General features: G+C 42.4%; 1 protein-coding gene across 3 annotated transcripts in view; it reads right to left on the bottom strand.

Annotated features, from left to right (window-relative positions):
• Positions 1-25,965, bottom strand: part of ankfn1a (ankyrin repeat and fibronectin type III domain containing 1a) — a 234,714-nt gene that overhangs the window by 64,756 nt on the left and 143,993 nt on the right. For all 3 annotated transcript variants that reach the window (XM_045723336.2, XM_014212988.3, XM_045723338.2), the window contains 2 exons: positions 25,368-25,572; positions 13,479-13,689 (listed from right to left, as the gene is read on the bottom strand). In XM_045723336.2, coding sequence (XP_045579292.1) covers positions 13,479-13,689; positions 25,368-25,572 — 416 coding nt within the window. The remainder of the gene's footprint in view (positions 1-13,478; positions 13,690-25,367; positions 25,573-25,965) is intronic.

The raw sequence follows: 25,965 nt of genomic DNA, 5'->3' as shown, positions 1-25,965 counted from the left end.
ATAGTGCTCCACTCAACGCATTTAAGCCACAGAAAACACAGAAAAGCTGCCGAATCAACATGTCCTGATGTTTCCATGTACCTTACACACAACCCTTCACCCTACACTGGAGAAAGCCTGAAGGCGTACAAAAACACTGATGGCTTCAGATATTTCAGTAAGGGTTGGGTGAATGAGCCACGGATATGGCATTTGCAGGACAGGAAGATGTTCCTTATCACAGGCAAGGTAAGTTAAAAAAAAGCTAGCCATCCATTAGAGCCCGACTGATAAATCGGTTGACCGATATTATAGGACAATATTAGCCTTTCACAGAAATATTCATAGCGGGGCGGCAGGTAGCCTAGTGGTTAGGGCATCGGACTAGTAATCAAAAGGCTGCAAGATCAAATCCCTGAGCTGACAAAGTAAAAATCTGTTGTTCTGCTCCTGTTCCTAGGCAGTCATTGAAAATAAGAATTTGCTCTTAACTGACTTGCCTGGTTAAATACAGGTAAAAAAACATGTCAAATTGGTATTTATTACACAGATAAAGCTCCAATATTATATACATTGAATAAACAAATATGTCTGCTCATTTGTGGTCATTTTTTGTATTTTTCAATGGTTGCATGAAGAGGGCGCTCTAAAAGCTGCTCATTAAAAATCATTCAGCCCTAGGTCACAACGTGTGAGAGAGAGAGTAGGCATGGTGGTTTGAAGGTGAGTAGCTTGCCATAGCCAGCATATTTGAATAAGTAAATAATCATGTCCTCATCACACTCTCACTTCGTTAACGTAGCTAGCTTAGCGATCTAGCCAGCAAGGTAGTTAGCTTAGCTAGCAATCTGTGCTACTTATGTGCTAATACTGGACTGGCGCCAAAGTGAACTCTTGTCCTTGATACAAAAAGAACACTGTTACTGTCTGGGCCTATTATGTTAGCTAGTGTTCTTATTTAGTTAGTTTTCCCAAATATGCAATTTGCAAAAAGCCAGACAGTTGGCGTAGATCTATCGTTCAGGCCATGTGCTTGCATTCATGATGAGATAAGAAGCTTATGTTAGCTAGCTAGCTAGCTAAATTAGAAAACGTGTGACTAATATTAGTGCGGCAAGTATTTGCCTGCATAAATGTTTTCAGTCATTAGCTCATGCCATTTGCAGTTGAAATTTATAGCCAATACATTTTGTATTGAATAACAGTGGAACGTACATATGGTTTCTGTAAGAAAACATTGTCATAATGAACAGCTAGCTTGTGCTTGTCATAACATACTCTATTGCGAGGTTGCCATAAAGTGTTCGTTTACAGTGGTTCTTCCGGTAAAAGTTACATCATACTGCCGCACACCTTGCGGGCTGCCGTAGAATTCTATGGCACATTATTTAATTGTCAGCCTTTGTTACCATTAATTTGTTACCAATAATTACCATTAATGCTAGTTAGTGCTAGTTTGACCACCAGAGGGCATCTTTGAGAAGCATTTGACAGCCAATATTGGCTGTACTAGAGAATTTTTTTATTTTTATAAGAAGTATATGGGATTGATTTGAAGAAATTTAGCTTAATTAATTTGATTAATATTATAGTGTTTCTATTCCAAGAAAAACGAAAAACAAAACCCTCAAGGTTTCTGTTAAGAAAATATGGTGCTGTACAACGTGACGGTCGGGAGTAAGCTACAGTACTAAGAGCATAACATTTCCACACCCTAATTGTAGTCTAACCAACAGAGATTCCGTGAAAATAAAAATCTCATTGATTTATCAAGACCAGTCCCCAAGCTTCTCCTCAGAGCAGCAAGAAACGGTGATGAAATAGTTGACCACAGCGGATAGGCTATTGCTTCAAATCATATTGCTTCTAAGTTCGATATGCTTTTAAATAAATAAGACCTACACCACTTTTAACACTAGTGAGACTCATGTCACCTACGGTAGGCCTAAAGTACAGTCGTGGCCAAAAGTTTTGAGGATGACACAAATATTAATTTCCACAAAGTTTACTGCTTCAGTGTCTTTAGATATTTTTGTCAGATGTAACTATGGAATACTGAAGTATAATTACAAGCATTTCATAGGTGTCAAAGGCTTTTATTGACAATTACATGAAGTTGATGCAAAGAGTCAATATTTGCAGTGTTGACCCTTCTTTTTCAAGACCTCTGCAATCCGCCCTCGCATATTGTCAATTAACTTCTGGGCAAAATCCTGACTGATGGCAGCCCATTCTTGCATAATCAATGCTTGGAGTTTGTCAGAATTTGTGTTTTTTTTGTCCACCTGCTTCTTGAGGAATGACCACAAGTTCTCAATGGGATTAAGGTCTGGGGAGTTTCCTGGCCATGGACCCAAAATATTGATGTTTTGTTCCCCGAGCCACTATGTTATCATTTTTGCCTTATGGCAAGGTGCTCCATTATGCTGGAAAAGGCATTGTTTGTCACTAAACTGTTCCTGGATGTTTGGGAGAAGTTGCTCTCTGAGGATGTGTTGGTACCATTCTTTATTCATGGCTGTGTTCTTAGGCAACATTGTGAGTGAGCCCATTCCCTTGGCTGAGAAGCAACCCCACACATGAATGGTCTCAGGATGCTTGACACAGGACTGATGGTAGTGCTCACCTTGTCTTCTCCGGACAAGCTTTTTCCAGATTCCCCAAACAATCGGAAAGGGAATTCATCAGAGAAAATGACTTTACCCCAGTCCTCAGCAGTCCAATCCCTGTACCTTTTGCACAATATCAGTCTGTCCCTGATGTTTTTCCTGGAGAGAAGTGGCTTCTTTGCTGCCCTTCTTGACACCAGGCCGTCCTCCAAAAGTCTTCGCCTCACTGCGTGTGCAGATGCACTCACACCTGCCTGCTGCCATTCCTGAGCAAGCTCTGTACTGGTGGTGATCCCGGAGCGGAATCAACTTTAGGAGATGGTCCTGGCGCTTGCTGGAATTGTTTTGGCGTCCTGAAGCCTTCTTCACAACATTTGAACCGCTCTCCTTGAAGTTCTTGATGATCCGATAAATGGTTGATTTAGGTGCAATCTTACTGGCAGCAATATCCTTGCCTGTGAAGCCCTTTTTGTGCAAAGCAATGATGACGGCACGTGTTTCCTTGCAGGTAACTATGGTTGACAAAGGAAGAACAATGATTCCAAGCACCACCCTCCTTTTGAAGCTTCCAGTCTGTTATTCGAACTCAATCAGCATGACAGAGTGATCTCCAGCCTTGTCCTCGTCAACACTCACACCTGTGTTAACGAGAGAATCACTGACATGATGTCAGCTGGTCCTTTTGTGGCATGGCTGAAATGCAGTGGAAATGTTTTTGGGGGATTCAGTTCATTTCCATGGCAAAGAGGGACTTTGCAATTAATTGCAATTCCTCTGATCACTCTTCATTACATTCTGGAGTGTATGCAAATTGCCATCATACAAACTGAGGCAGCATACTTTGTGAAAATTTATATTTGTGTCATTCTCAAAACTTTTGGCAATGACTGTATATAGAACATTTTTTTTTTCAATGATGTGACTCCACCAATAATTCGATTTAGAGGATTGGAGGATTCTAAATGAATATCTAAGGGGCATTCTCCGTTAGGATCTGTGAGAATATCTAAGGTGCTTTTATTTAATTCTAAATTAAATAATAACAATAATAATAATCACTTTGTTTAAAAAAAATAACGAGCGAGAAAAAGGACATTCTTGAAGATGGGGTGAGACATTCTTACTAATTTCTAAATAAAGCCGGTTTGTTATTTTAGAATTATTTCTGTTTTTAGAGGGAGAGAAACCAAAAGCCCACTGTCACCACATGAGTCTCCCAGTCACAGCCGGCATGGGTATTGAACCAGCACCTGTAGCAACACAGATTGCACTACAGTGTCTTAGACCGCTGGTCCACTCAGAAGGCCCTATCCACAAATTCTTTAATGCTGATTAATTGCCTTGCACAAAGTATCTATTGTCCTGCTAATATCCCATTGTGGCACTGTACAACGTGACCGGTCAGGAGTAGGCTACAGTACTACAGTAAGAGCAAACTAATCCTAACATTTCCACACCCTAATTGTAGTCTAACCAATACCCAAACGGAGATTCAGGGAAAATACAAATCTCGTTGATTTATCAAGACCAGTCCCGATGCTTGTCTCAGAGTAGCGCTGTCTTAACTTCTGAATGCTGTCTCTTTCAGCTTACAATAAGCCATAAGTATACAGTAGATCGCTGATTGTCCTCACTTTGATTATGCAGTAACATAATACTGTAGCATCATGACCAGGATCTCTATTCATTTAAGTTAGCAGTTTAGGGCTTTCAGGATGAACGGAAAATCTAGTACAGCCAATAAAGTTTTTTTTTAATCAATTAGTATATTTGAGTTTAACCACAATACTTTTGTATTATTTGTTCTGTCTTTTCTGGTGGATTAAACTGAAATTGCAACCAACTTTCCATGGCGTGTTTAAAAAATAACGATATTTTGGAGATTATTTTGTTTTCAAATAACCTAAACTGAGCGAGAAAAAGGCCATTCTTGAACATGGGGTGAGACATTCTTACTAATTTGTAAATAAAGCCAGTTTGTTATTTATAATTTTTATTTCTGTTTTTAGAGGGAGAGAAACCAAAAGCCCACCGTCGCCTCATGTGTCTCTGGTCGCAGCCGGTACGGGTATCGAACCAGCATCTGTAGTCACGCAGTCTCAGACCACTGCGCCACTCGTGATGGCCCCATCCACAAATGTTTTCATGCAGATCATTTGCCTTGCACAAAGTATCAAACTACAGAGAGGTGTTGGCAAGAGTCTATTGTCCTGCTAATAGCCCACTTCACAAAATAGATAGCATCATGAGGAGGGAAAATTATGTGGATATATTGAAGCAACATCTCAAGACATCAGTCAGGAAGTTAAAGCTTGGTCGCAAATGGGCCTTCCAAATGGACAATGACCCAAAGAATACTTCCAAAGTTGTGGCAAAATGGCTTATGGACAACAAAGTCAAGGTATTGGAGTGGCCATCACAAAGCCCTAACCTCCATCCTATAGAAAATTTGTGGGCAGAACTGAAAAAGCGTGTGCGAGCAAGGAGGCCTAGAAACCTGACTCAGTAACACAAGCTCTGTCAGGAGGAATAGGCCAAAATTCACCCAACTTATTGTGGGAAGCATGTGGAAGGCTACCAGAAACGTTTGACACAAGTTAAACAATTTAAAGGCAATGCAACCAAGTACTAATTGAGTGTATGTAAACTTCTGACCCACTGGGAATGTGATGAAAGAAATAAAAGCTGAAATAAATCATTCTCTCTACTATTATTCTGACATTTCACATTCTTAAAATAAAGTGGTGATCCTAACTGACCTAAGACAGGGAATTTTTACTAGGATTAAATGTCAGGAATTGTGAAAAACTGAGTTTAAATGTATTTGGCTAAGGTGCATGTAAACTTCTGACTTCATCTGAAGAGTGAAGTTTCAGATTTACTTCGAGACAAAGTTGAATTCATTCAGCCAGCCACCCGTTGCGGTGGTTTAGCACAAACACTTGTATACTTCTTATCCACTGCCATAGATAGACACATCTTTGTGTTGTACCTAAGAACAACTTTGTATTTAATGTCGTATTTATAGAGGATATAGCTGCTTTTTGGTGGATATCCTGTAAATCACAAATAAAATGTTCATAAATAACTTAGCTAGCTACCTTGCCGGTGATCAGCAAAATATTTCTGTCCTGCAAATGTTTATCCAACCCGCACTAAATCCAACCCGTACTGGATCCCCACATTAAGGCACTTACATTACATATACAAAAAGAGAAAACAGTACATCATAACATTTACACCACTACATATCTACAACACAAACTGTATAAAACCACCATACAACAATATTACAATGTATGTGTGTGTAGAGTGCATGTGCTAGAGCTTGTGTGCGTATGTGTGTGTCTGCAACTTTGTGTGTCTCTTCATAGTCCCGCTGTTCCATAAGGTGTATTTTTACCTGTTTTATAAATCTGATTCTACTGCCTGCATCAGTTACCTGATGTAGAATAGAGTTCCATGTAGTCATGGCTCTGTGTACCTCCCAGAGTCTGCTCTGGACTTGGGCATTGTAAAGAGACCTTTGGTGACATGTCTTGTGGGGTATGCATGGGTGTGTGAGCTGTGTGCTAGTAGTTTAAACAGACACCTCGGTGCATTCAGCATGTCAACACTTCTTACAAAAACAAGTAGCGATTAAGTCAATCTCTCTTCCACTTTGAACCATGAGAGATTGACATGCATTTCTCTAATGTTAGCTCCCCGTGTACTTTTAAGGGCCATCCGTGCTGCCCTGTTCTGAGCCAGTTGTAATTTTCCTAAGTCCCTCTTTGTGGTACCTGACCACACGACTGAACAGTGTGCTCAGGTTTTTCCAGCAGCAGACTATGATCGATAATGTCAAAAGCCACATTGTGGGCCTCCCGAGTGGCACAGCGGTCTAAGGCACTGCGACGCGGTGCTATAGGCATCACTACAGATCCGGGTTTGATCCCGGGCTGTGTCGCAGCCGGCTGCGACCGGGAGACCCATGAGGTGTCACACAATTGGCCCAGTGTTGTTTGGGGGGGGGGGTCGTCTGGCTGGCCGTGATGTGCTTGTCCCATTGTGCTCTAGCTACTCCAGTGGTGGGCCGGGCACATGCACTATGACACAGCCACCAGTTGGACGGTGTTTCCTCCAACACATTGGTGTGGCTGGTTAAGCGAGCAGTGTGTCAAGAAGCAGTGCGGCTTGTTCTGTTTCGGAGGACGCACGGCTCTCGACCTTCGCCTCTCCTGAGTCCGTACGAGAGTGGAACAACCCTTTTATTGTTACACATGACCTTATTAACACTTCCTTGGCTTGCTGTACAATAGGATGGAACTGTGCTGAGAGAGGCATGTTCCCATGCTGCTGCCTTGATGTATGCAGGGGTGGATCTGAAAAGTGTGGAGGCTGTTAGGAAAGTACAGTGTACTGACATCAGCAAGATATCCTATAAAGAAAGCCTGCTCTACTCTTCCATTTATCTCCACCTTCAAACCAACAGATTAAGAACTCTAGTCCTTTTTGCACCAGCTGCATGAAAGTGAGGCTCATTAAAAAAAACTGTAAGAGTGCTGTGCTTTCTGTTATCGGGGCCACTCAGAGAGGTACAAGTCAAAGACCTTGCAGCTCCACTTGCTTGTTACAGCTGACAACTAGAACACAAACAGACTGATAATAATAGCGGTGGGATCAGAGAGGAGGACAATGGAACAGAGGAAAGAACACAGGTCACCATGGGATACAGAACACACGTTACTATGGGATACAGAACACACGTTACTATGGGATACAGAACACAAGTTACTATGGGATAAAGAACACAGGTCACCATGGGATACAGAACACACGTTACTATGGGATACAGAACACACGTTACTATGGGATAAAGAACACAGGTCAACATGGGATACAGAACACACGTTACTATGGGATACAGAACACACGTTACTATGGGATACAGAACACAAGTTACTATGGGATAAAGAACACAGGTCACCATGGGATACAGAACACACGTTACTATGGGATACAGAACACACGTTACTATGGGATACAGAACACAAGTTACTATGGGATAAAGAACACAGGTCAACATGGGATACAGAACACACGTTACTATGGGATACAGAACACAAGTTACTATGGGATACAGAACACAGGTCAGCATTAGAGACTGAAAAGAGCCCATGTTTCAGTGAGAGAAAACAACGTTTCACACTGTCTTGAATGGTTCAATGTGCGGAGTACCAAAAAGAGAGGAGAGACTAGTAGCACTCCCCTTGGAGGAACACACAGACAGCGTGTGTTCGACCCCCCCCCACAGATTTGTCATGGTAAAACCCTAGCCCTCCTTGCAGGTTGCCAGCCCTCCTCTCCTTCTCCTCCTTTCCCTGCAGTAGTACAGTGCTGTATGTTCTCTCTCTCTCTGGGACCCAGCCTTAGTCACCGACCATGACAGCAACATAAACACATAAACACATCTGCAGAAGAAGACCCTCTTTCACGGCCCCCTCACCCTGCACCTACCCCCTGGGGAGGGAGGGATGGAGGAAAGGGGTGGAGGAGGGAGAGAGAGGGGAAGGGATAGAGAGAGGGGGAGGGATGGAGAGAGAGTGAGAGAGAAAGAAGGAAAGAGGGAATGACAGAATAAGTATTCTATCTCCAGCCCAGTGATCTCTCCATCTCTCCGCCTCTATACCTGGGGGTCTGAGGTAAGTCTGAAACTGCGTCGCAAATGGCACCCTATACCCTATGTAGTACACTACTTTTGATGAGGGTCTATACTCCTTATATAGTTCTCTACTGTTGACCAGAGCCTATAGGGATTAGATAAGGAATAGGGTGCCATTTGGGGGCCATCCTGAGTCTGAGCTGCAGTGGAAAAGAGTCCAGTCATATGAGCCTTGTCTAGGTGCAATTTCCTGCCTCTTCTGGAGTGACAAGCCGATGCAGGCGGAGGTTAATTGATTGGGCTATAAATGAACATGCAGATCTGTCCATCTAGCCATACACACACACGGGAACGCATGCACACAAGCACGCACACATACACACACAAACATACTCACACACTGGTCCATTGTCTGGCCTGCCTGCTGGCTGGTGAGCACTACGGCGGGATGGGGAGGGGTGGGCCTAAATATAGTCCACTGGGACCCTGAAGGACTCGTAAATGAACCCCCATCCCCCTCCACCCCACCACCCCAACCCAGCCCAGCCAACCCGGCCTGTCAGACCCTGTCTGATGGATTTACTTGGCACTTGAGGAATGACAGCAACATAAAGCATAAATTCCCAGGAGGAAAAACTGATCCATGTTTACCCCTCTGTTTGTTTACAACGATCAAATTGTACCACAGTGAGGAGAGGGAGAGAGAGAGAGGGGTGTGTGCCTGCCTGAAAGTGTGTGAGTGGGTGCACATCTGCGTGCGTGTTTATAAAAAAGCTCAGCTCGCTCTGCTCTTAGCTCCGGAGGACAATAAATCACTTAGTTATAATTGGCGGGCGGTTACATGCATCATTGGAAAAGTTAAACCATTAAATGCCAAACCTTGTTAGGGCTTTTCAGTTGGAACGTGAGGAGGCCCAGCAGCCCCTCCTTTAACCTGGGAGAGGGAGACTCTAAAGTGGCCACTGTTTCACCCCAGACAGACCTGTCACTACCATGGAGTGGAGCAGACACAGTCTCACACACACACACACACACACACACACACACACACACACACACACACACACACTTTATTTTTTTCGGAAGTCAGGAGGACTTTGAGTTTGGTATCAGCCAGACTACTTGACGCTTGCCTTTGATCCATGGTTATCTATTTAATATTAGTATGTACCTGTAGTACTTGAGATAACCCTAGTGACTGGCTAATGGACCAGTCACTCCCAACCCTCCACCCCCCTGGAGTTGTCCCTCCTGTGTAGGACACAATACAGAATGGAGGAAAGCATGAGTGGTGGTGCTGTGGTGTGGGATTGACCCAGACAGGGGCTGTGTTTGTGTCTGCAACCCAGCCACGCTCTCACCTTACTGGCTTGAATAAGCTCCCTCACCTCTTTCCCTCCATCTCTCCCTCCATCCCTCCCTCCTCCACCTCTCCTAGACAGGTGGTTCTTACCTTGTCCAACATTCCTGGACAGGATAAGGGCTGGTTTTGTACAGTACACAAACTCCGCCCCCTTCCATTACAACTGCTGGAGTTTCAAATCCAAATCTAGGTCTCAACCCCCCAGGAAAACAACATGTCTGAGAGAACCTATCAAACATCTCTACATTTCTGGGAGAATATTGCACCAATAGACTCCAGTCCAGACCATGTGGGTCGTGTCAGACAGACATGAACAGCTTCAGAGAATGGAACACTTGAATAAGGTTCTAACACTGCCAAGCCAAGTTCCATCAGTTCAGATCAGTTCAAGATAATTGGCAAATCAAGCATTTCATTATTTTGATAACATGTACTCCTCAAAACAGACATACTGTTAGTGGACCAGCTACAGTACACTTTATTTTCTGTTACTGATGTGTTGACTAAAACCTGAGACCGGACAGCTTATCCCCTAGCCCTGCCTGTCAACATTTAATTGACAGAGTAAAACCCAGTCTGTGCAATGTATCGCTAATGTACACACCTTACATTCAGTGGGACACAAAGGGATTTTCTGACCGATATCATCTCACTGGGCACAGACATCAATTCAATGTCTATTCGACGTTGGCTCAACGTAATTTCATGAAGAAAAACATAAACGCAACATGTAAAGTGTTTGTCCCATGATTTCATGAGCTGAAATAAAAGATCCCAGAAATGTTCCATACGCAAGCGTATTTCTCTCAAATGTTGAACATTTCTCCTTTGCCAAGATAATTAATCTACCTGACAGGTGTGGCATATCAATAAGCTGATTAAACAGTATGATCATTACACAGGTGCATTTTGTGCTGCGGACAATAAAAGGCCACTATAAAATGTGCAGTTTTGTCACATAACACAGTGTCACAGATGTCTCAAGTTTTGAGGGAACATGCATGCTGACTGCAGGAATGTCTACCAGAGCTTTTGTCAGATAATTTTATGTTAACTTCTCTACCATAAGAGAATTTGGCAGTAGGTCCAACTGGCCTCACAACCGCAGACCACCTGTAACCCCGCCAGCCCAGGACCTCGACATCCGGCTTCTTCACCTGCGAGATCGTCTGAGACCAGCCACCCGGACAGCTGATGAAACTGAGGAGTATTTCTGTCTGTAATAAAACCCTTTTGTGGGGAAAAACGAAATCTGATTGGCTGGGCCTTGCTCCCCAGTGGGTGGGCCTATGCCCTCCCAGGCCCATCCAAGGCTGCGCCCCTGCCCAGTCATGTGAAATCCTGTGATTAGGGCCTAATTAATTTATTTCAATTGACTGATTTCCTTATATGAACTGCAACTCAGTAAAATCGTTGAAATTGTTGCATGTTGCGTTTATATTTTTTGTTCAGTATATACAGTGCCTTTGGAAATGATTCAGACCCCTTGACTTTTTCCACATTTTGTTACGTCACAGCCTTATTCTAAAATTGATTAAATGTAAAAATGTCCTCAGCAATTTTTTTTTACAGAAATACCTTATTTACATAAGTATTCAGACCCTTCACTATGAGACTCGAAATTTTGCTCAGGTGCATCCTGTTTCCATTGATTATCCTTGAGATGTTTCTACAACTTGATTGGACTCCACCTGTGGTAAATTAAAAAGATTGGACATGATTTGGAAAGAAACACACCTGTTTATATAAGGTCCCACAGTTGACAGTGCATGTCAGAGCAAAAACCAAGCCATGAGTTTGAAGAAATTGTCCGTACAGCTCCGAGACAGGATTGTGTCAAGGCACAAATCTGGGAAGGGTACCGAAATATTTCTGCAGCATTGAAGGTCCCCAAGAGCACAGTGGCTTCCATCATTCTTTTGAGGAACCACCAAGACTTTTCCTAGAGCTGGCCACCCGGCCAAACTGAGCAATCGGGGGAGAAGGGCGTTGGTCAGAGCCCATGGTCACTCTGACAGAGCTCTCTGTGGAGATGAGAGAACCTTCCAGAAGGACCAACTATCTCTGCAGCACTCCACCAATCAGGCCTTTATGGTAGAGTGGCCAGATGGAAGCCACTCCTCAGTAAAAGGCACATGACAGCCTGCTTGGCACCTAAAGACTCCCAGACCATGAGAAACAAGATTCTCTGGTCTGATGAAACCAAGATTGACTTCTTTGGCCTGAATGCCAAGTGTCACATCTGGAGAAAACGTGACACCATCCCTACGGTGAAGCATGGGGGTGACAGAATCATGCTGTGGGGATGTTTTTCAGCGGCAGTGATTGGGAGAATAGTCAGGATCGAGGCAAAGATGAACTGAGCAAAGTACAGAGAGATCCTTGATGAAAACCTGCTCCAGAGTCCTCAAGACCTCAGACTGGAACGAAGGTTCACCTTCCATCAGGACAATGACCCTAAGCACACAGCCAAGACAACGCAGAAGTGGCTTCGGGACAAGTCTCTGAACGTCCTTGAGTGGCCTAGCCAGAGCTGGACTTGAACCCGATCGAACATCTCTGGAGAGACCTGAAAATAGCTGTGTGTGCAGCAATGCTCCCCATCCAACTTGATAGAGCTTGAGAGGAGCTGCAGATGAGAATGGGAGAAACTCCCCAAATACAGCTGTGCCAAGTTTGTAGCATCATACCCAAGAAGACTTGAGGCTGTATTCGCTGCCAAATGTGCATCAACAAAATACTGAGTAAAGGGTCTGAATAGTTGGTTTTTCAATACCGTTGAAACCATTTCTTTGAAGTTTGAATATGTGCAGCTACTTTTTAAGTAAATACCTGCAGTCAACTTGTGCGATACGTTAGGAGATAAAGCATTGCATTCTTCATTTCACCTGTCACATTATTACGATGCTTACAGTAGTCCCCCAGTCAGGTGGTGTTTGTTTACGAGCACACAACAACGAGAGACCGGAGCCTTGTGAGTAATTCACTGTTCTTCAGCATGTGCCAGGAGATCTAATTACACTATGGAATTCACAACTAAATGTTTGCCAGCTAGATATCTTACAACTATTAAGTTATCTGTCTAAAATGTGCTTAATGCTCTGCAGTTGTGCATTTGGTTAGCTAATTTAGAAGATAGTTAGCTATCTAGCTAAGTAGTTAGCTTCTTCCAAAATCAAGCATTCGCTTGGTAACAGCAGAGAAACCCCTCCTGGATCAAGAGCCTTGCTGGCTAATATTTGTGTTGTGCGTGCAGCAAACTGTGAGTAGCATATTTGCTCCCGAGTGGCACAGCAGTCTAAGGCACTGCATCTCAGTGCTTGAGGCGTCACTACAGACACCCTCGTTCGAATCCAGGCTGTATCACAACCGGCCGTGATTGGGAGACCCATAGGGCAGCGCACAATTGGCCCAGCGTTGTCTGGGTTTGGCCGGTGTAGGCCGACATTCTAAATATGTTTTTTTTTTTAACTGACTCACCTAGTTAAATAATGGTTAAATGTAACATGTAAATATTTTAGTTACTTGTATAGTTTAGGTCAGAAACTGTACAAAATGTTTGCAATGCGCTCGTTTAGTTAGCATTATTTATGGGATTTTACATGTACTTGTTAGCATTGCTAACCTTCGGATTACAGAGCATCAGTGGGGTTTGAAAACAGCGGCCCTTGAGTTCAGTGCTGGTATTACCGAATATGCCGGTATGGCACAAAGTCGGTATGCAGGTATGGCAATCTGGATACTGCACCAAGTTTCAATGCTGGACTTTGAGTCGGAAGGTTGCACTAATTAGTGTGTATACTCCCATTGCACCCTCCATAGTGTGTACTTAGTATACCCTACTAAGTGTGTACTCAGTGTGCCCTATGTAGTGTACACTCACAGTGAGGGCTCTCCTTGGCGCCGGCCTTCAGCAATAGTTTGGCTATGGGGGTGTTGTTGGTCATGATGGCGATGTCTAGCGGTGTTAACCCTTGGCTGTTGGGTGTGCTGAGGTCCAGCTCCTCAGCTGTGTACTGGTAGAGAAGGATCTGGACAGCATCTAGATCCTGCTGCTCCACCGCCTCAAACAGACACTCACTACCTTGCATGCTCTGGAGGAGAGAAGAGGAGGGACACACACACGTCAGAATACAAACATCATCATCGTTGACGTCATCCTCATCAGCAGCATTTTCATCATCATCATCACCATCACCATCATCAACAGTACTAAACACATTTTTAAAAACACACCCAAAGCTGAAACCAAGGCAGACAAAGAAACAACATTAAGTAGAGTGACTGCCAAGTTCCTGTGTGACAATTGGACCATCGAGAGGAGAGGTGACATGGTGACGGTACATGAGAGAGAGAGTGAGAAAGAGAGAGAGAGGGAAAGGAAAGTGAGAAAAGAGAGGTGAAGAGAAGGAGGTAAAACTGCAGTGAAAGTGCTGAAGCTGTAACATTAAAGACTATTCAACCGGGGTTCCGCAGAGGTACTGCAGTAGGTCAGAGAAAAAACGTATTTAAAATGTTTTTATCAATATCGCTAGCAACAACAGAATATACACATTTTTTATGACATACCTACAGTAAAAAAAAAGGAGAATATCTTATTTCTAATTATGTCAACTATTTCTGAACTATTATTCAGCAAATTACACTAACTGGAGTATGTGAAATAGGCTTTGAACAAGCACCCACGAATAGGGTATCAGTGCGGCAAGTGCTGCTGGAAAGCTTTCTTTACTTGGACATACATTTTTGACAACACATCGCTAACCTCTAACCTGCTAAACAGCTGCTCTTAGCGAAAATGTATTTGGAGATACTATACCTTTTCTAGTTATTAATAGGCTATGTTGGAGTTTATACTTCATCTCCTAATTATAATGTGGGAAAGTAAAAATAATGAAAAACATTACTTCTTCCTGCCATGATCATTCACCTGACGATAAGACCAGACGTGAAAACAATATTTTTTTTTGATCGTATGATGGGGTCCCTGGGTCGTCGGTTTGCCTGCGAGACGGTCCGGTCCCTGGGTAAGAAAAGGTTGAAGAGCCCTGCTGTAACGCGTTACCCCCAACACTGAATGTGATACAGATAATGGTAGGTTATCGTTCAGCGTGATCGAAATACATACGCCTGGAGGACTAATGAGAAGCGTGTGTGTGTGTGTGTGTGTGTGTGTGTTTGTGTGTGTGTTTGTGTGCGCCTGTGTAATGAAAAACCTGTTAGAACATTTGGTCAAAAAGCAGTTGCATTTAGAAACCAACTACAACAGAATCAGTCGAGAGAGAGAGAGAGAGGCTAAGGAAAGGCGACGGAAAGTGAGAGAAAAGGGATGAAGAGAAGGAGGTAGCATTGCAGTGAAAGTGTTGAAGCGGTAATAGGGGACTAGTGTGTTTCTAGGTACCGATTCCGACTGACATTTTCACTTATAAATTGATCTGTGGACACTGTAGATCGAAGTGGCTTGCATTACTTTTGGGTATGTCTATTTATATTTAAAAGGTTTTAAATATTGAATCCGTACTTTTGGAGAAACAATGCCACTGTTGGCCCCAGCACCTTTGTCATTATTTTTATTTTATTGATGAAACGGAGCAGATGAGCATCCGGCAGCGTGGTAAAAAAAAAGTTGCAGTGTATATTCTGCTGTTCCATCGTGCATGCAATGATGTCAGAGAAAAAAACACTGTTCATTGTTTTCAGTAACTTCTTTGTTTTTGTACCATCCCAAACGGACGTGGCAGTTTCGCCAATTGAGGAATCTAGCTTTAAGGAGGAGTTAACGACAACCTGTATGTGAGATAAAGTGTAGCCAGGTGGAATTTATCATCAGATTGAGACACATCAGCTCTAGAGTTTAAAGAGCTAAGTAACGAAGAAGTAACGGAGAAATAACGCGAAGTAACGTTATTGTGTATTCTACGTAATGACACAGTTTTACGTTATCACGCAATGACATGACGTTGGCAACACTGACTCTAGCTTGGTGTGCAACAACCGGTGGTGGTGAGTATAACCAGAGGTACTGGAATATAATGACCTCTCTGGTATAACTTAGCTAATGATGTTATATAATGTTATTGTTGGTTATGCAGGTAGCTATCTAGCTACCTCATTACAACTTAGTTAGGTCATAGCTCATATAAGTTTCTGTATTGTCTAGATACTGCTGGGTTATGTAACGTTATCATTTGATAATGCTAGCAAGGGAGGCTAGCTTGCTAGTGAGGCAACTCTTCCTTAATAACCTGTCGGGGCTAGGGGGCAGTATTTGCACAGCCGGATAAAAAACGTACCCGATTTAAACTGGTTACTACTCTTGCCCAGAAATGAGAATATGCATATAATTAGTAGATTTGGATAGAAAACACTCTATAGTTTCTAAAACTGTTTGAATGGTGTCTGTGAGTATAACAGTACTCATATGGCAGGCCTAAACCTGAGAAGATTCCATACAGGAAGTGCCCTGTCTGACAATTTGTTCTCCTTCTGTGGCATCTCTATCGAAAATACAGCATCTCTGCAGTAACGTGACATTTTCTAAGGCTTCCATTGGCTCTCAGAAGGCGCCAGAAAGTGGAATGACGTCTCTCCAGTCTCTGGGCGAAAAACAGCAGGAGATTTTGTGAGTGGTCAGGCTGAGAACAGTGACACTGGAGATGCATGTTCATGTGAATTCTCCATGTTTTTCTTTCTCTCTTTGAATGAATACAACGTCGCCCGGTTGGAATATTATCTCAATTTTACCAGAAAAATAGCATAAAATTTGATTTTAAACAGCATTTGACATGCTTCGAAGTACGGTAATGGAATATTTTGAAATTTCTTGTCACGAAATGCGCTCGCGCGTCACCCTTCGGATACTGACCTGAACGCATGAACAAAACGGAGGTATTTGGATATAACTATGGATTATTTCGAACCAAAACAACATTTGTTATTGAAGTAGAAGTCCTGGGAGTGCATTCTGATGAAGAACAGCAAAGGTAATCCAATTTTTCTTATAGTAAATCTGAGTTTGGTGAGGGCCAAACTTGGTGGGTGTCAAATTAGCTAGCCGTGATGGCCGGACTATCTACACAGAATATTGCAAAATGTGCTTTCGCAAAAAAGCTATTTTAAAATCTGACACCGCGATTGCATAAAGGAGTTCTGTATCTATAATTCTTAAAATAATTGTTATGTATTTTGTGAACGTTAATCGTGAGTAATTAAGTAAATTCACCGGAAGTTTGCGGTGGGTATGCTAGTTCTGAACATCACATGCTAATGTAAAAAGCTGTTTTTTGATATAAATATGAACTTGATTGAACAAAACATGCGTGTATTGTATAACATAATGTCCTAGGAGTGTCATCTGATGAAGATCATCAAAGGTTAGTGCTGCATTTAGCTGTGGTTTTGGTTTTTGTGACATATATGCTTGCTTTGAAAATGGCTGTGTGATTATTTTTGGCAGGGTACTCTCCTGACATAATCTAATGTTTTGCTTTCGCTGTAAAGCCTTTTTGAAATCGGACAGTGTGGTTAGATTAACGAGAGTCTGTCTTTAACCTGTTGGGGCTAGGGGGCAGTATTTGCACGGCCGGATAAAAAATGTACCCGATTTAATCTGGTTACTACTCCTGCCCAGTAAATAGAATATGCATATAATTATTGGCTTTGGATAGAAAACACCCTAAAGTTTCTAAAACTGTTTGAATGGTGTCTGTGAGTATAACAGAACTCATTTGGCAGGCCAAAACCTGAGAAGATTCCTTACAGGAAGTGGCCTGTCTGATCATTTCTTGCCCTCCTTGATCATCTCTAACAAATACAGGGGATCTCTGGCATGACATGACACTTCCTACGGCTCCCATGGGCTCTCAGAAGGCGGGAAAAAGCTGAACGATGTAATTCCATCCCCAGGCTGAAACACATTAGCGCGTTTGGCAAGTGCTCTATCAGAGGGCCATTAGACTGAGGCTCGTGCATGAGGGGATAGCATGCTTTTACTTTCACTCTCTTTGTAATAAAAAAACGATTTCCCGGTCGGAATATTATCGCTTTTTTACGAGAAAAATTGCATAAAAATTGATTTTAAACAGCGGTTGACATGCTTCGAAGTACGGTAATGGAATATTTAGATTTTTTTGGTCACGAAATGCGCCATGCTCGTCACCCTTATTTACCCTTTCGGATAGTGTCTTGAACGCACAAACAAAACGCCGCTATTTGGATATAACAATGGATTATTTGGGACCAAACCAACATTTGTTATTGAAGTAGAAGTCCTGGGAGTGCATTCTGACGAAGAACAGCAAAGATAATAACATTTTTCTTATAGTAAATCTGACTTTGGTGAGTGCTAAACTTGCTGGGTGTCTAAATAGCTAGCCCTGTGATGCCGGGCTATCTACTTAGAATATTGCAAAATGTGCTTTCACCGAAAAGCTATTTTAAAATCGGACATATCGAGTGCATAGAGGAGTTCTGTATCTATAATTCTTAAAATAATTGTTATGTTTTTTGTGAACGTTTATCATGAGTAATTTAGTAAATTCACCGGCAGTGTTCGGTCGGAATGCTAGTCACATGCTAGTCACATGCTAATGTAAAAAGCTGGTTTTTGATATAAATATGAACTTGATTGAACAAAACATGCATGTATTGTATAACATAATGTCCTAGGGTTGTCATCTGATGAAGATCATCAAAGGTTAGTGCTGCATTTAGCTGTGGTTTGGGTTTATGTGACATTATATGCTAGCTTGAAAAATGGGTGTCTGATTGTTTCTGTCTGGGTACTCTGCTGACATAATCTAATGTTTTGCTTTCGTTGTAAAGCCTTTTTGAAATCGGACAGTGTGGTTAGATTAACGAGAGTCTTGTCTTTAACCTCTTACATCTAGATGTTCCGCTAGCGGAACACCTGCTCCAATATCCAATAATGGGCGTGGCGCGAATTACAAATTCCTCTAAAATCCGAAAACTTCCATTTTTCAAACATATGACTATTTTACAGCATTTTAAATACAAGACTCTCGTTAATCTAACCACACTGTCCGATTTCAAAAAGGCTTTACAGCGAAAGCAAAACATTAGATTATGTCAGCAGAGTACCCAGCCAGAAATAATCAGACACCCATTTTTCAAGCTAGCATATAATGTCACAAAAAAACAAAACCACAGCTAAATGCAGCACTAACCTTTGATGATCTTCATCAGATGACAACCCTAGGACATTATGTTATACAATGCATGCATGTTTTGTTCAATCAAGTTCATATTTATATCAAAAACCAGCTTTTTTACATTAGCATGTGACGTTCAGAACTAGCATACCCCCCGCAAACCTCCGGTGAATTTACTAAATTACTCACGATAAACGTTCACAAAATACATAACAATTATTTTAAGAATTATAGATACAGATCTCCTCTATGCACTTGATATGTCCGATTTTAAAATAGCTTTTCGGTGAAAGCACATTTTGCAATATTCTCAGTAGATAGCCCGGCATCACAGGGCTAGCTATTTAGACACCCAGCAAGTTTAGCACTCATCAAAGTCAGATTTACTATAAGAAAAATGTTATTACCTTTGTTGTCTTCGTCAGAATGCACTCCCAGGACTTCTACTTCAATAACAAATGTTGGTTTGGTCCAAAATAATCCATAGTTATGTCCAACAGCGGCGTTTTGTTCGTGCGTTCTAGACACTATCCGAATGGTAAATAAGGGTCGCGCGCATGGCGCATTTCGTGACAAAAGATTTCTAAATATTTCATTACCGTACTTCGAAGCATGTCAACTGCTGTTTAAAATCAATTTTTATGCCATTTTTCTCGTAAAAAAGCGATAATATTCCGACCGGGAATCTGCGTTTCGGTAAATAGAGGGAAAAAAAGAAAGACGGGGGCAGCCAGTGCACGCGCCTAAGCCCTTTGTCCTCTGATAGACCACTTAGCGAAAGCGCTAGTGTGTTTCAGCCAGGGCTTTGAATTACGTCATTCAGCTTTTTCCCGGGCTCTGAGCGCCCATGGAAGCCGTAGGAAGTATCACGTAACAGCAGAGATCCTTTGTAATGGATAGAGATGACAAAGAAGGCCAAGAAATGGTCAGACAGGGTACTTCCTGTACAGAATCTTCTCAGGTTTTGGCCTGCCAAATGAGTTCTGTTATACTTCACAGACACCATTCAAACAGTTTTAGAAACTTTGGAGTGTTTTCTATCCAAAGCTAATAATTATATGCATATTCTAGTTTCTGGGCAGGAGTAATAATCAGATTAAATCGGGTACGTTTTTTATCCAGCCGTGAAAATACTGCCCCCTAGCCATAACAGGTTAAAATGGTGTAAAATAGTCATATGTTTGAGAAATTGAAGTTATAGCATTTATGAGGTATTTGTATTTCGCGCCACATGATTCCACTGGCTGTTGACTAGGGAGGTTAATGCTAGTTTACAAGTCAGATTTGCAGGTCAGTTCGTAGCTCATACAAGTGTATTCTGTATTGTCTAGGGCAAAACTAAATAATGGATGCAGCTATGGTGGTAGCTAACTCATGTCTGAGTCTCACTAATACAGTGAACTAAGAGCAAAACGTGACAGCTTTACCAGCCTGAATCTAATCTGGAGATAAACTCAGTCTACATCTGTAAAGTATATAATTAGGGTTTCCACTAGTTACCACAGCCACAAAGTCAACATTGGCTACATTGTAAAAAATTATGACAACAATAAAGTGCTTTTTGGTCTTAATTTAAGGTTATGGTTCGGAATAAGGTTAGCAGCGTGGTTAAGGTTAGAGTTACTTTTAAAATCACATTTTAAGAAGATAAATTGTAGAAATCGGTGGGATTTGTGACTTTGTGGCTGTGGTAGCTAATGACGACCTAGAATTAGCTTGACCCGAGTTACTATCCTGATGACACAGACGGCTTCATCAACAACAATGTGTGTTATGTGAAATGTTGTATAAAAAAAAAACTGTTTGATAAACTAATATGTTAATTACCCATCCAAGCTGATACAGTACAAGTAGTAGAGTCGTTTTGGTTGTGAAGTGCAATATAAAAAAGCTTTGTCCTTTCTTTATAACAAAATGCAATTTACCACTTGGCTGTCTATTGTATCACCCTGTCACAGGCCCTCCCTGTCAACACCACCTCATAAGATGAGGAAGTACATTGTTTACGAGGATTGCCTGCTGCAGTTGTTTGAGAGATGTCTAGTTTGCAGCCGAACATGCAACATAGAGAAGACTAGCAAGGGGACCCTCAGCATCACATAGACATGACCTCGCTGTGAGTATTCCTATAAATGGAACAGGGAGGACACGTGAATCAGGTTGGTGACATTTGACCTAGTCAAAGGTCAAAACTGTTTTGAATTTTCTCCCAATTCACCATAACCTAGCCTGGTGGAACCAGCCTGATCGCTGCATTTACTATTCTATTTCACTTCACATATGGCATCTGAAGTGAAATAGAAAGGTGAATGTGGCGATCAGGTTGGTTCCACCATGCTAATCATAACCACCATTGATAACGTAATCAGTGCTCTGTGTGTGACTGAGAAGTATCTTTGATGAGGGGCCAGGAGCTGATCTACGCTGCCATGCCCATCAACAGGGCGCTGGTAAAGACCTTACCTCCAGCCTCACCTCTTGCCTGTCTCCGTCGATAGGGAGACCAGAATTAGGTAGGTTTAGTCTGACCTGATCAAACAGCATGTTTGTTTGTCAGATATCACCTATCCTAACTGCCATTGGTAATAGAACAGTGACTGTGTATGTGTTCACAGATGCATCTATAGAGTCAGCACTGGGAGACTTGCAAGATGATGTGATGAAGTCCTGACCGACAGACAGGCTTGATACTGACGTCCCTGAATGGAGAGAGACCTGGCACTCAACACATCCACAATGTGGGACTGAAGGTATTTACCATAATTTCCGGACTATTAAGCGCACCTGAATATAAGAAACCACTGAATTAAAAAAAAAAATATTATTTAGAACATAAATAAGCCGCACATGTCTATAAGCCGCAGGTGCCTACCGGTACATTGAAACAAATTAACTTTACACAGGCTTTAACGAAACACGGCTTGTAACAAAAATAAATAGGCTTTAACGAAGCACGGCTTGTAACAAAAATAAATAGGCTTTAACAAAGCACGGCTTGTAACAAAAATAAATAGGCTTTAACGAAACACGGCTTGTAACAAAAAATAAAACATTTGCTGTAAACAGTAGCCTACCAAGAAAGTCATTGGTCACTATCTTCCTCCTCCTGTGCACTGAAACCATCTTCGCTCTCTCACTTTCATCCGGAGGCAAATCCCCCGCTGAGCCCTCTTCAACACGCAGCAGTCCAGCCTTTCGAAACCCGTTGATGATAGTGGATTTTTTGACAATGCACCACGCTGTCAGGACCCACAAATTTGAAAGCGGGACAAATCCATATATTAGCCGCGTCATTGTTTAAGCCGCGAAGTTCAAAGCGTGGGAAAAAAGTTGCGGCTTATAGTCCGGAATTTACGGTACTAATAATACAGTACAGCAGAAATGGCCAGTATTTGCACCACCCTTATCATTCCATCCGTCACTGATGAACTCTGCCTCAACTCTGCCTATTTCTACAGATGGGCAGGACTGTAGATCCTTTTGGAAGATGCCAGCCTCGGTCGTTTGATGGGGAGACAATAATTGGGTACGTTTTATCTGACCTCTTCAAACTTCAACAGTACCTGCTTGTGTGTCAGATATGACCTATTCTAACTGCCTTTGGTAATAGAACAGTGACTATGTGTGTACAGTATGTGTTCACAGAAATATGTATGGAGTCAGCACATTAATTGAACGGTATCAGTCAATATGGGGAGGGAGAAACCCTATGTATTCTGCAGCAGGATCAGGAATCTCCTGTTGTATTCGGGACACCACACAGGAAGGTATAACCACTCTGACATGTTTGCCAAAGTACATTTACATTTTTTTTTACTTTTTAGTCATTTAGCAGACACTCTTATCCAGAGCAACTTACAGTAGTGAATGCATACATTTCATACATTTTTATTTATTATTACTTATTTTTTTTCTGTGCTGGCCCCCCGTGGGTATCGAACCCACAACCCTGGCGTTGCAAACACCATGCTCTACCAACTGAGCTACAGGGAAGTAGCCCCGTTACCAGCAGGCAAAATGCTGAAAGGCACAGTGTCTGTATCGTCTGGGAATAACAATGAAAAGCGAAAGGTGCACATTGTTATATTAGCAGAACACTGCTTCTATGGTATTATGTAAAGGGTTGTTTATTCTACATGGACCTGTTACTACATTTGAAAACACTTAGTTTAGAATATCTACATAAATTCAGGAATTGCATTCTTCTCATATTACTCTGAAGGCTACTGACCTATTCAAAGCTTCCTCCGGCATCTCACCACACATCTGCCTGTAGATTTGGAACTCAATCTGCAGGAGGTTTCTTTGTTGTGATAAATAGCTGTGAGCAAGGTTCTGACAGATGGGCGTGTCTTAGTGGTGGCAAGGACACACCCAAGAAACACCCACATCAAACCACACCTCCAAGACAACTCACGTTTGGCTTCTGTCTGGCTGCCAGCATTTCTTTTGGAGCTAGCCCAAAAATTAGGCCAAATCAGTGGATGCAGATCCCCTTAAAGACGCAATGTGAGAACAGCCTCTCTTTCACACACACACACACACACACTCTCTCTCATCCTGATAGAGAGAGACAGATATACAGAGAGAGAAAGACAGAGAGAGAATGAGGAACAGACGAGAGAATGAGAGAAGAGAAAGAGAGAGAATGAGGAACAGACAAAAGAGAGGAGAAGAGAAAGAGAGAGAAAGAGGGAAAATAAAGGAGTCAATAGGGAGAAATGATGTGAATTTGTGCCTCTCGGTCTCCTCTACTCTTGGGCTTACAATCAGAAGGGCTGCCTCATAGAGATCCTATTAAATTACTCATATTCTAATTCTATGGGCCGCCCACTGTTCTCAAGAAATAATAAACCAATTACAGGAAATGGGACAATACACACCAACCCAATCTGTATTGATCCTAGTGTTCCCGAGACAGAGAGAGACCTCCAGCCTAGCCAGTCACTGTCTGAACCCAGTCTCAGATACACAGAGAGACCTCTAGCCTAGCCAGTCACTGTCTGAACCCAAAGCCTCAGACACACAGAGAGACCTCCACTCTAGCCAGTCACTGTCTGAACCCAGTCTCAGATACACAGAGAGACCTCTAGCCTAGCCAGTCACTGTCTGAACCCAAAGCCTCAGACACACAGAGAGACCTCCACTCTAGCCAGTCACTGTCTGAACCCAGTCTCAGATACACAGAGAGACCTCTAGCCTAGCCAGTCACTGTCTGAACCCAAAGCCTCAGACACACAGAGAGACCTCCACTCTAGCCAGTCACTGTCTGAACCCAGTCTCAGATACACAGAGAGACCTCCACTCTAGCCAGTCACTGTCTAAACCCAGTGTCCCAGATATGCAGAGAAACCTCCACTCTAGTCAGTCACTGTCTAAACCCAGTGTCCCAGACACGCAGAGAGACCTCCACTCTAGCCAGTCACTGTCTAAACCCAGTGTCCCAGATACGCAGAGAGACCTCCACTCTAGCCAGTCACTGTCTAAACCCAGTGTCCCAGATATGCAGAGAGACCTCCACTCTAGCCAGTCACTGTCTAAACCCAGTGTCCCAGATATGCAGAGAGACCTCCACTCTAGCCAGTCACTGTCTAAACCTGGTGTCCAGTGTCCCAGACACAAAGAGAGACCTCCAGCCTATCCAGTCACTATCTGAAGACATGGGGTGACTCTACACTCTTAGAATTAGTGGAGACTCGAGGAACCCTGGAGTTCATCAAGGAACCATTGTTAGTCATTGTTAATATTTGCACCTTAGTTGAGCGACTCTTGGAGGAACCTTGGAGGAATGTTTCAATGTAGCAAAGGGTTCATGGAGGAACAATGGACTGGAGGTGTGGCTTAGTAGGGGCGTGGCTTTCAGAAAGATATTTTTAGGCCACCTGTGGGAGTAAATGTCATTTCTGTTCATCTGTTCTGTTGTACTGTCAACACATGTTAAGGTTGAAAACTGACAGTTTTGTAGAATCAATGAGGCTTACAGAGATGTAAGAGTTAATCAAGAGCCTATGCCAATCCCAAAGTTGGAATAGTTAGCATGTTATTACTATATGTAATCAGTAATGTTAATATTGTACTACAATATGCATAAATATTCAAGGAAAATAAATTAATCACATGAATCACATTTACTCTAACGGGTGGCCAAAACCTGAAAGCCACGCCTCCAATCTTCTGATAGGCTGCCACCAAAACACCCCAAATACCTCTACAATATATTACTAATAAGGTAAAAAATGTAACCCCTCCCCATCCATGTGTAAAGGTTTGAACCTTTACACATGTATTCACCGAAAACCCTTTTCAAGGGAACCCTTTTCCTCAAAGAACCTTTTAGAACTGGAAAGGTTTCCCCTATGGGCAATTATTTAAACTCCATAAAGGTTCTTCCAGGTTCCTTTACTTATAAGAGTGTAGTAAGTCACAGTATAGTCCTCCTGGACACTCTTATCTGGGCTGGCTGGTATCATTTGATCTGATGAAGATGATGACACATAACAGTCCCAGATAGATGCTCACCCATAGACACAAAATTCCACACAAACGAACACACGCACACAAACAGGGCACGCATGCACGCACACACACAATCCCCAACTCACCGAGCCCTTGCGATGACCGTGGCGGTCTCCACGGCCAAAGAAGTAGGCATCCTCAAAGGAGGAGTGGCCTCCTTTGAGCTTCTCTGATAGGTTCCTGTATAGGCGCTTGGCAGCGCTGGGAGAGGCAGGGCCTCCCGAGCACTTCCTGGTTTGGGACAGCTGCAGGTTCTGCATCTGTTGAGTCATGCTGACAGAATAGAAGTTCCTAAGGAAGAGAAAAGTCATTTGAATGTGTAAGATCAATTTCTTTTGAGGACAGTAATAGTCTACATTTCTACCCAATTATATATTGGCTGACAATGAAGACAGTACAAATGGAGTTTGAAAATGGATCCGTTTCAGGTTCTGTCATTCTGACAGAACATAAGTTCCTAAAGGAAGGGAGGAAAATATATTATAACAAATTCCAAGGCACTCTTCATATCTGGTTTAAGTTAAAATCTTCATCATCTTCACATGTCCTCAAGGACTATTAAAGGCCCAGTTCAATCAAAAATGTGATCTTCCTGTGTTTTATATATATTTCCACACGATGAGGTTGGAATAATACTGTGAAATTGTGAAAACTATTATAATGCCTAGTGTAATAGTTGTTTGA

The sequence above is a fragment of the Salmo salar genome, chromosome 01 (assembly GCF_965601325.2).
Source record: "Salmo salar chromosome 01, fSalSal1, whole genome shotgun sequence".
NCBI classification, from domain to species: domain Eukaryota; kingdom Metazoa; phylum Chordata; class Actinopteri; order Salmoniformes; family Salmonidae; genus Salmo; species Salmo salar.
The sequence above is the reverse complement of the archived record's forward strand: the minus strand, read 5'-3'. Positions and strand labels throughout refer to the sequence as shown.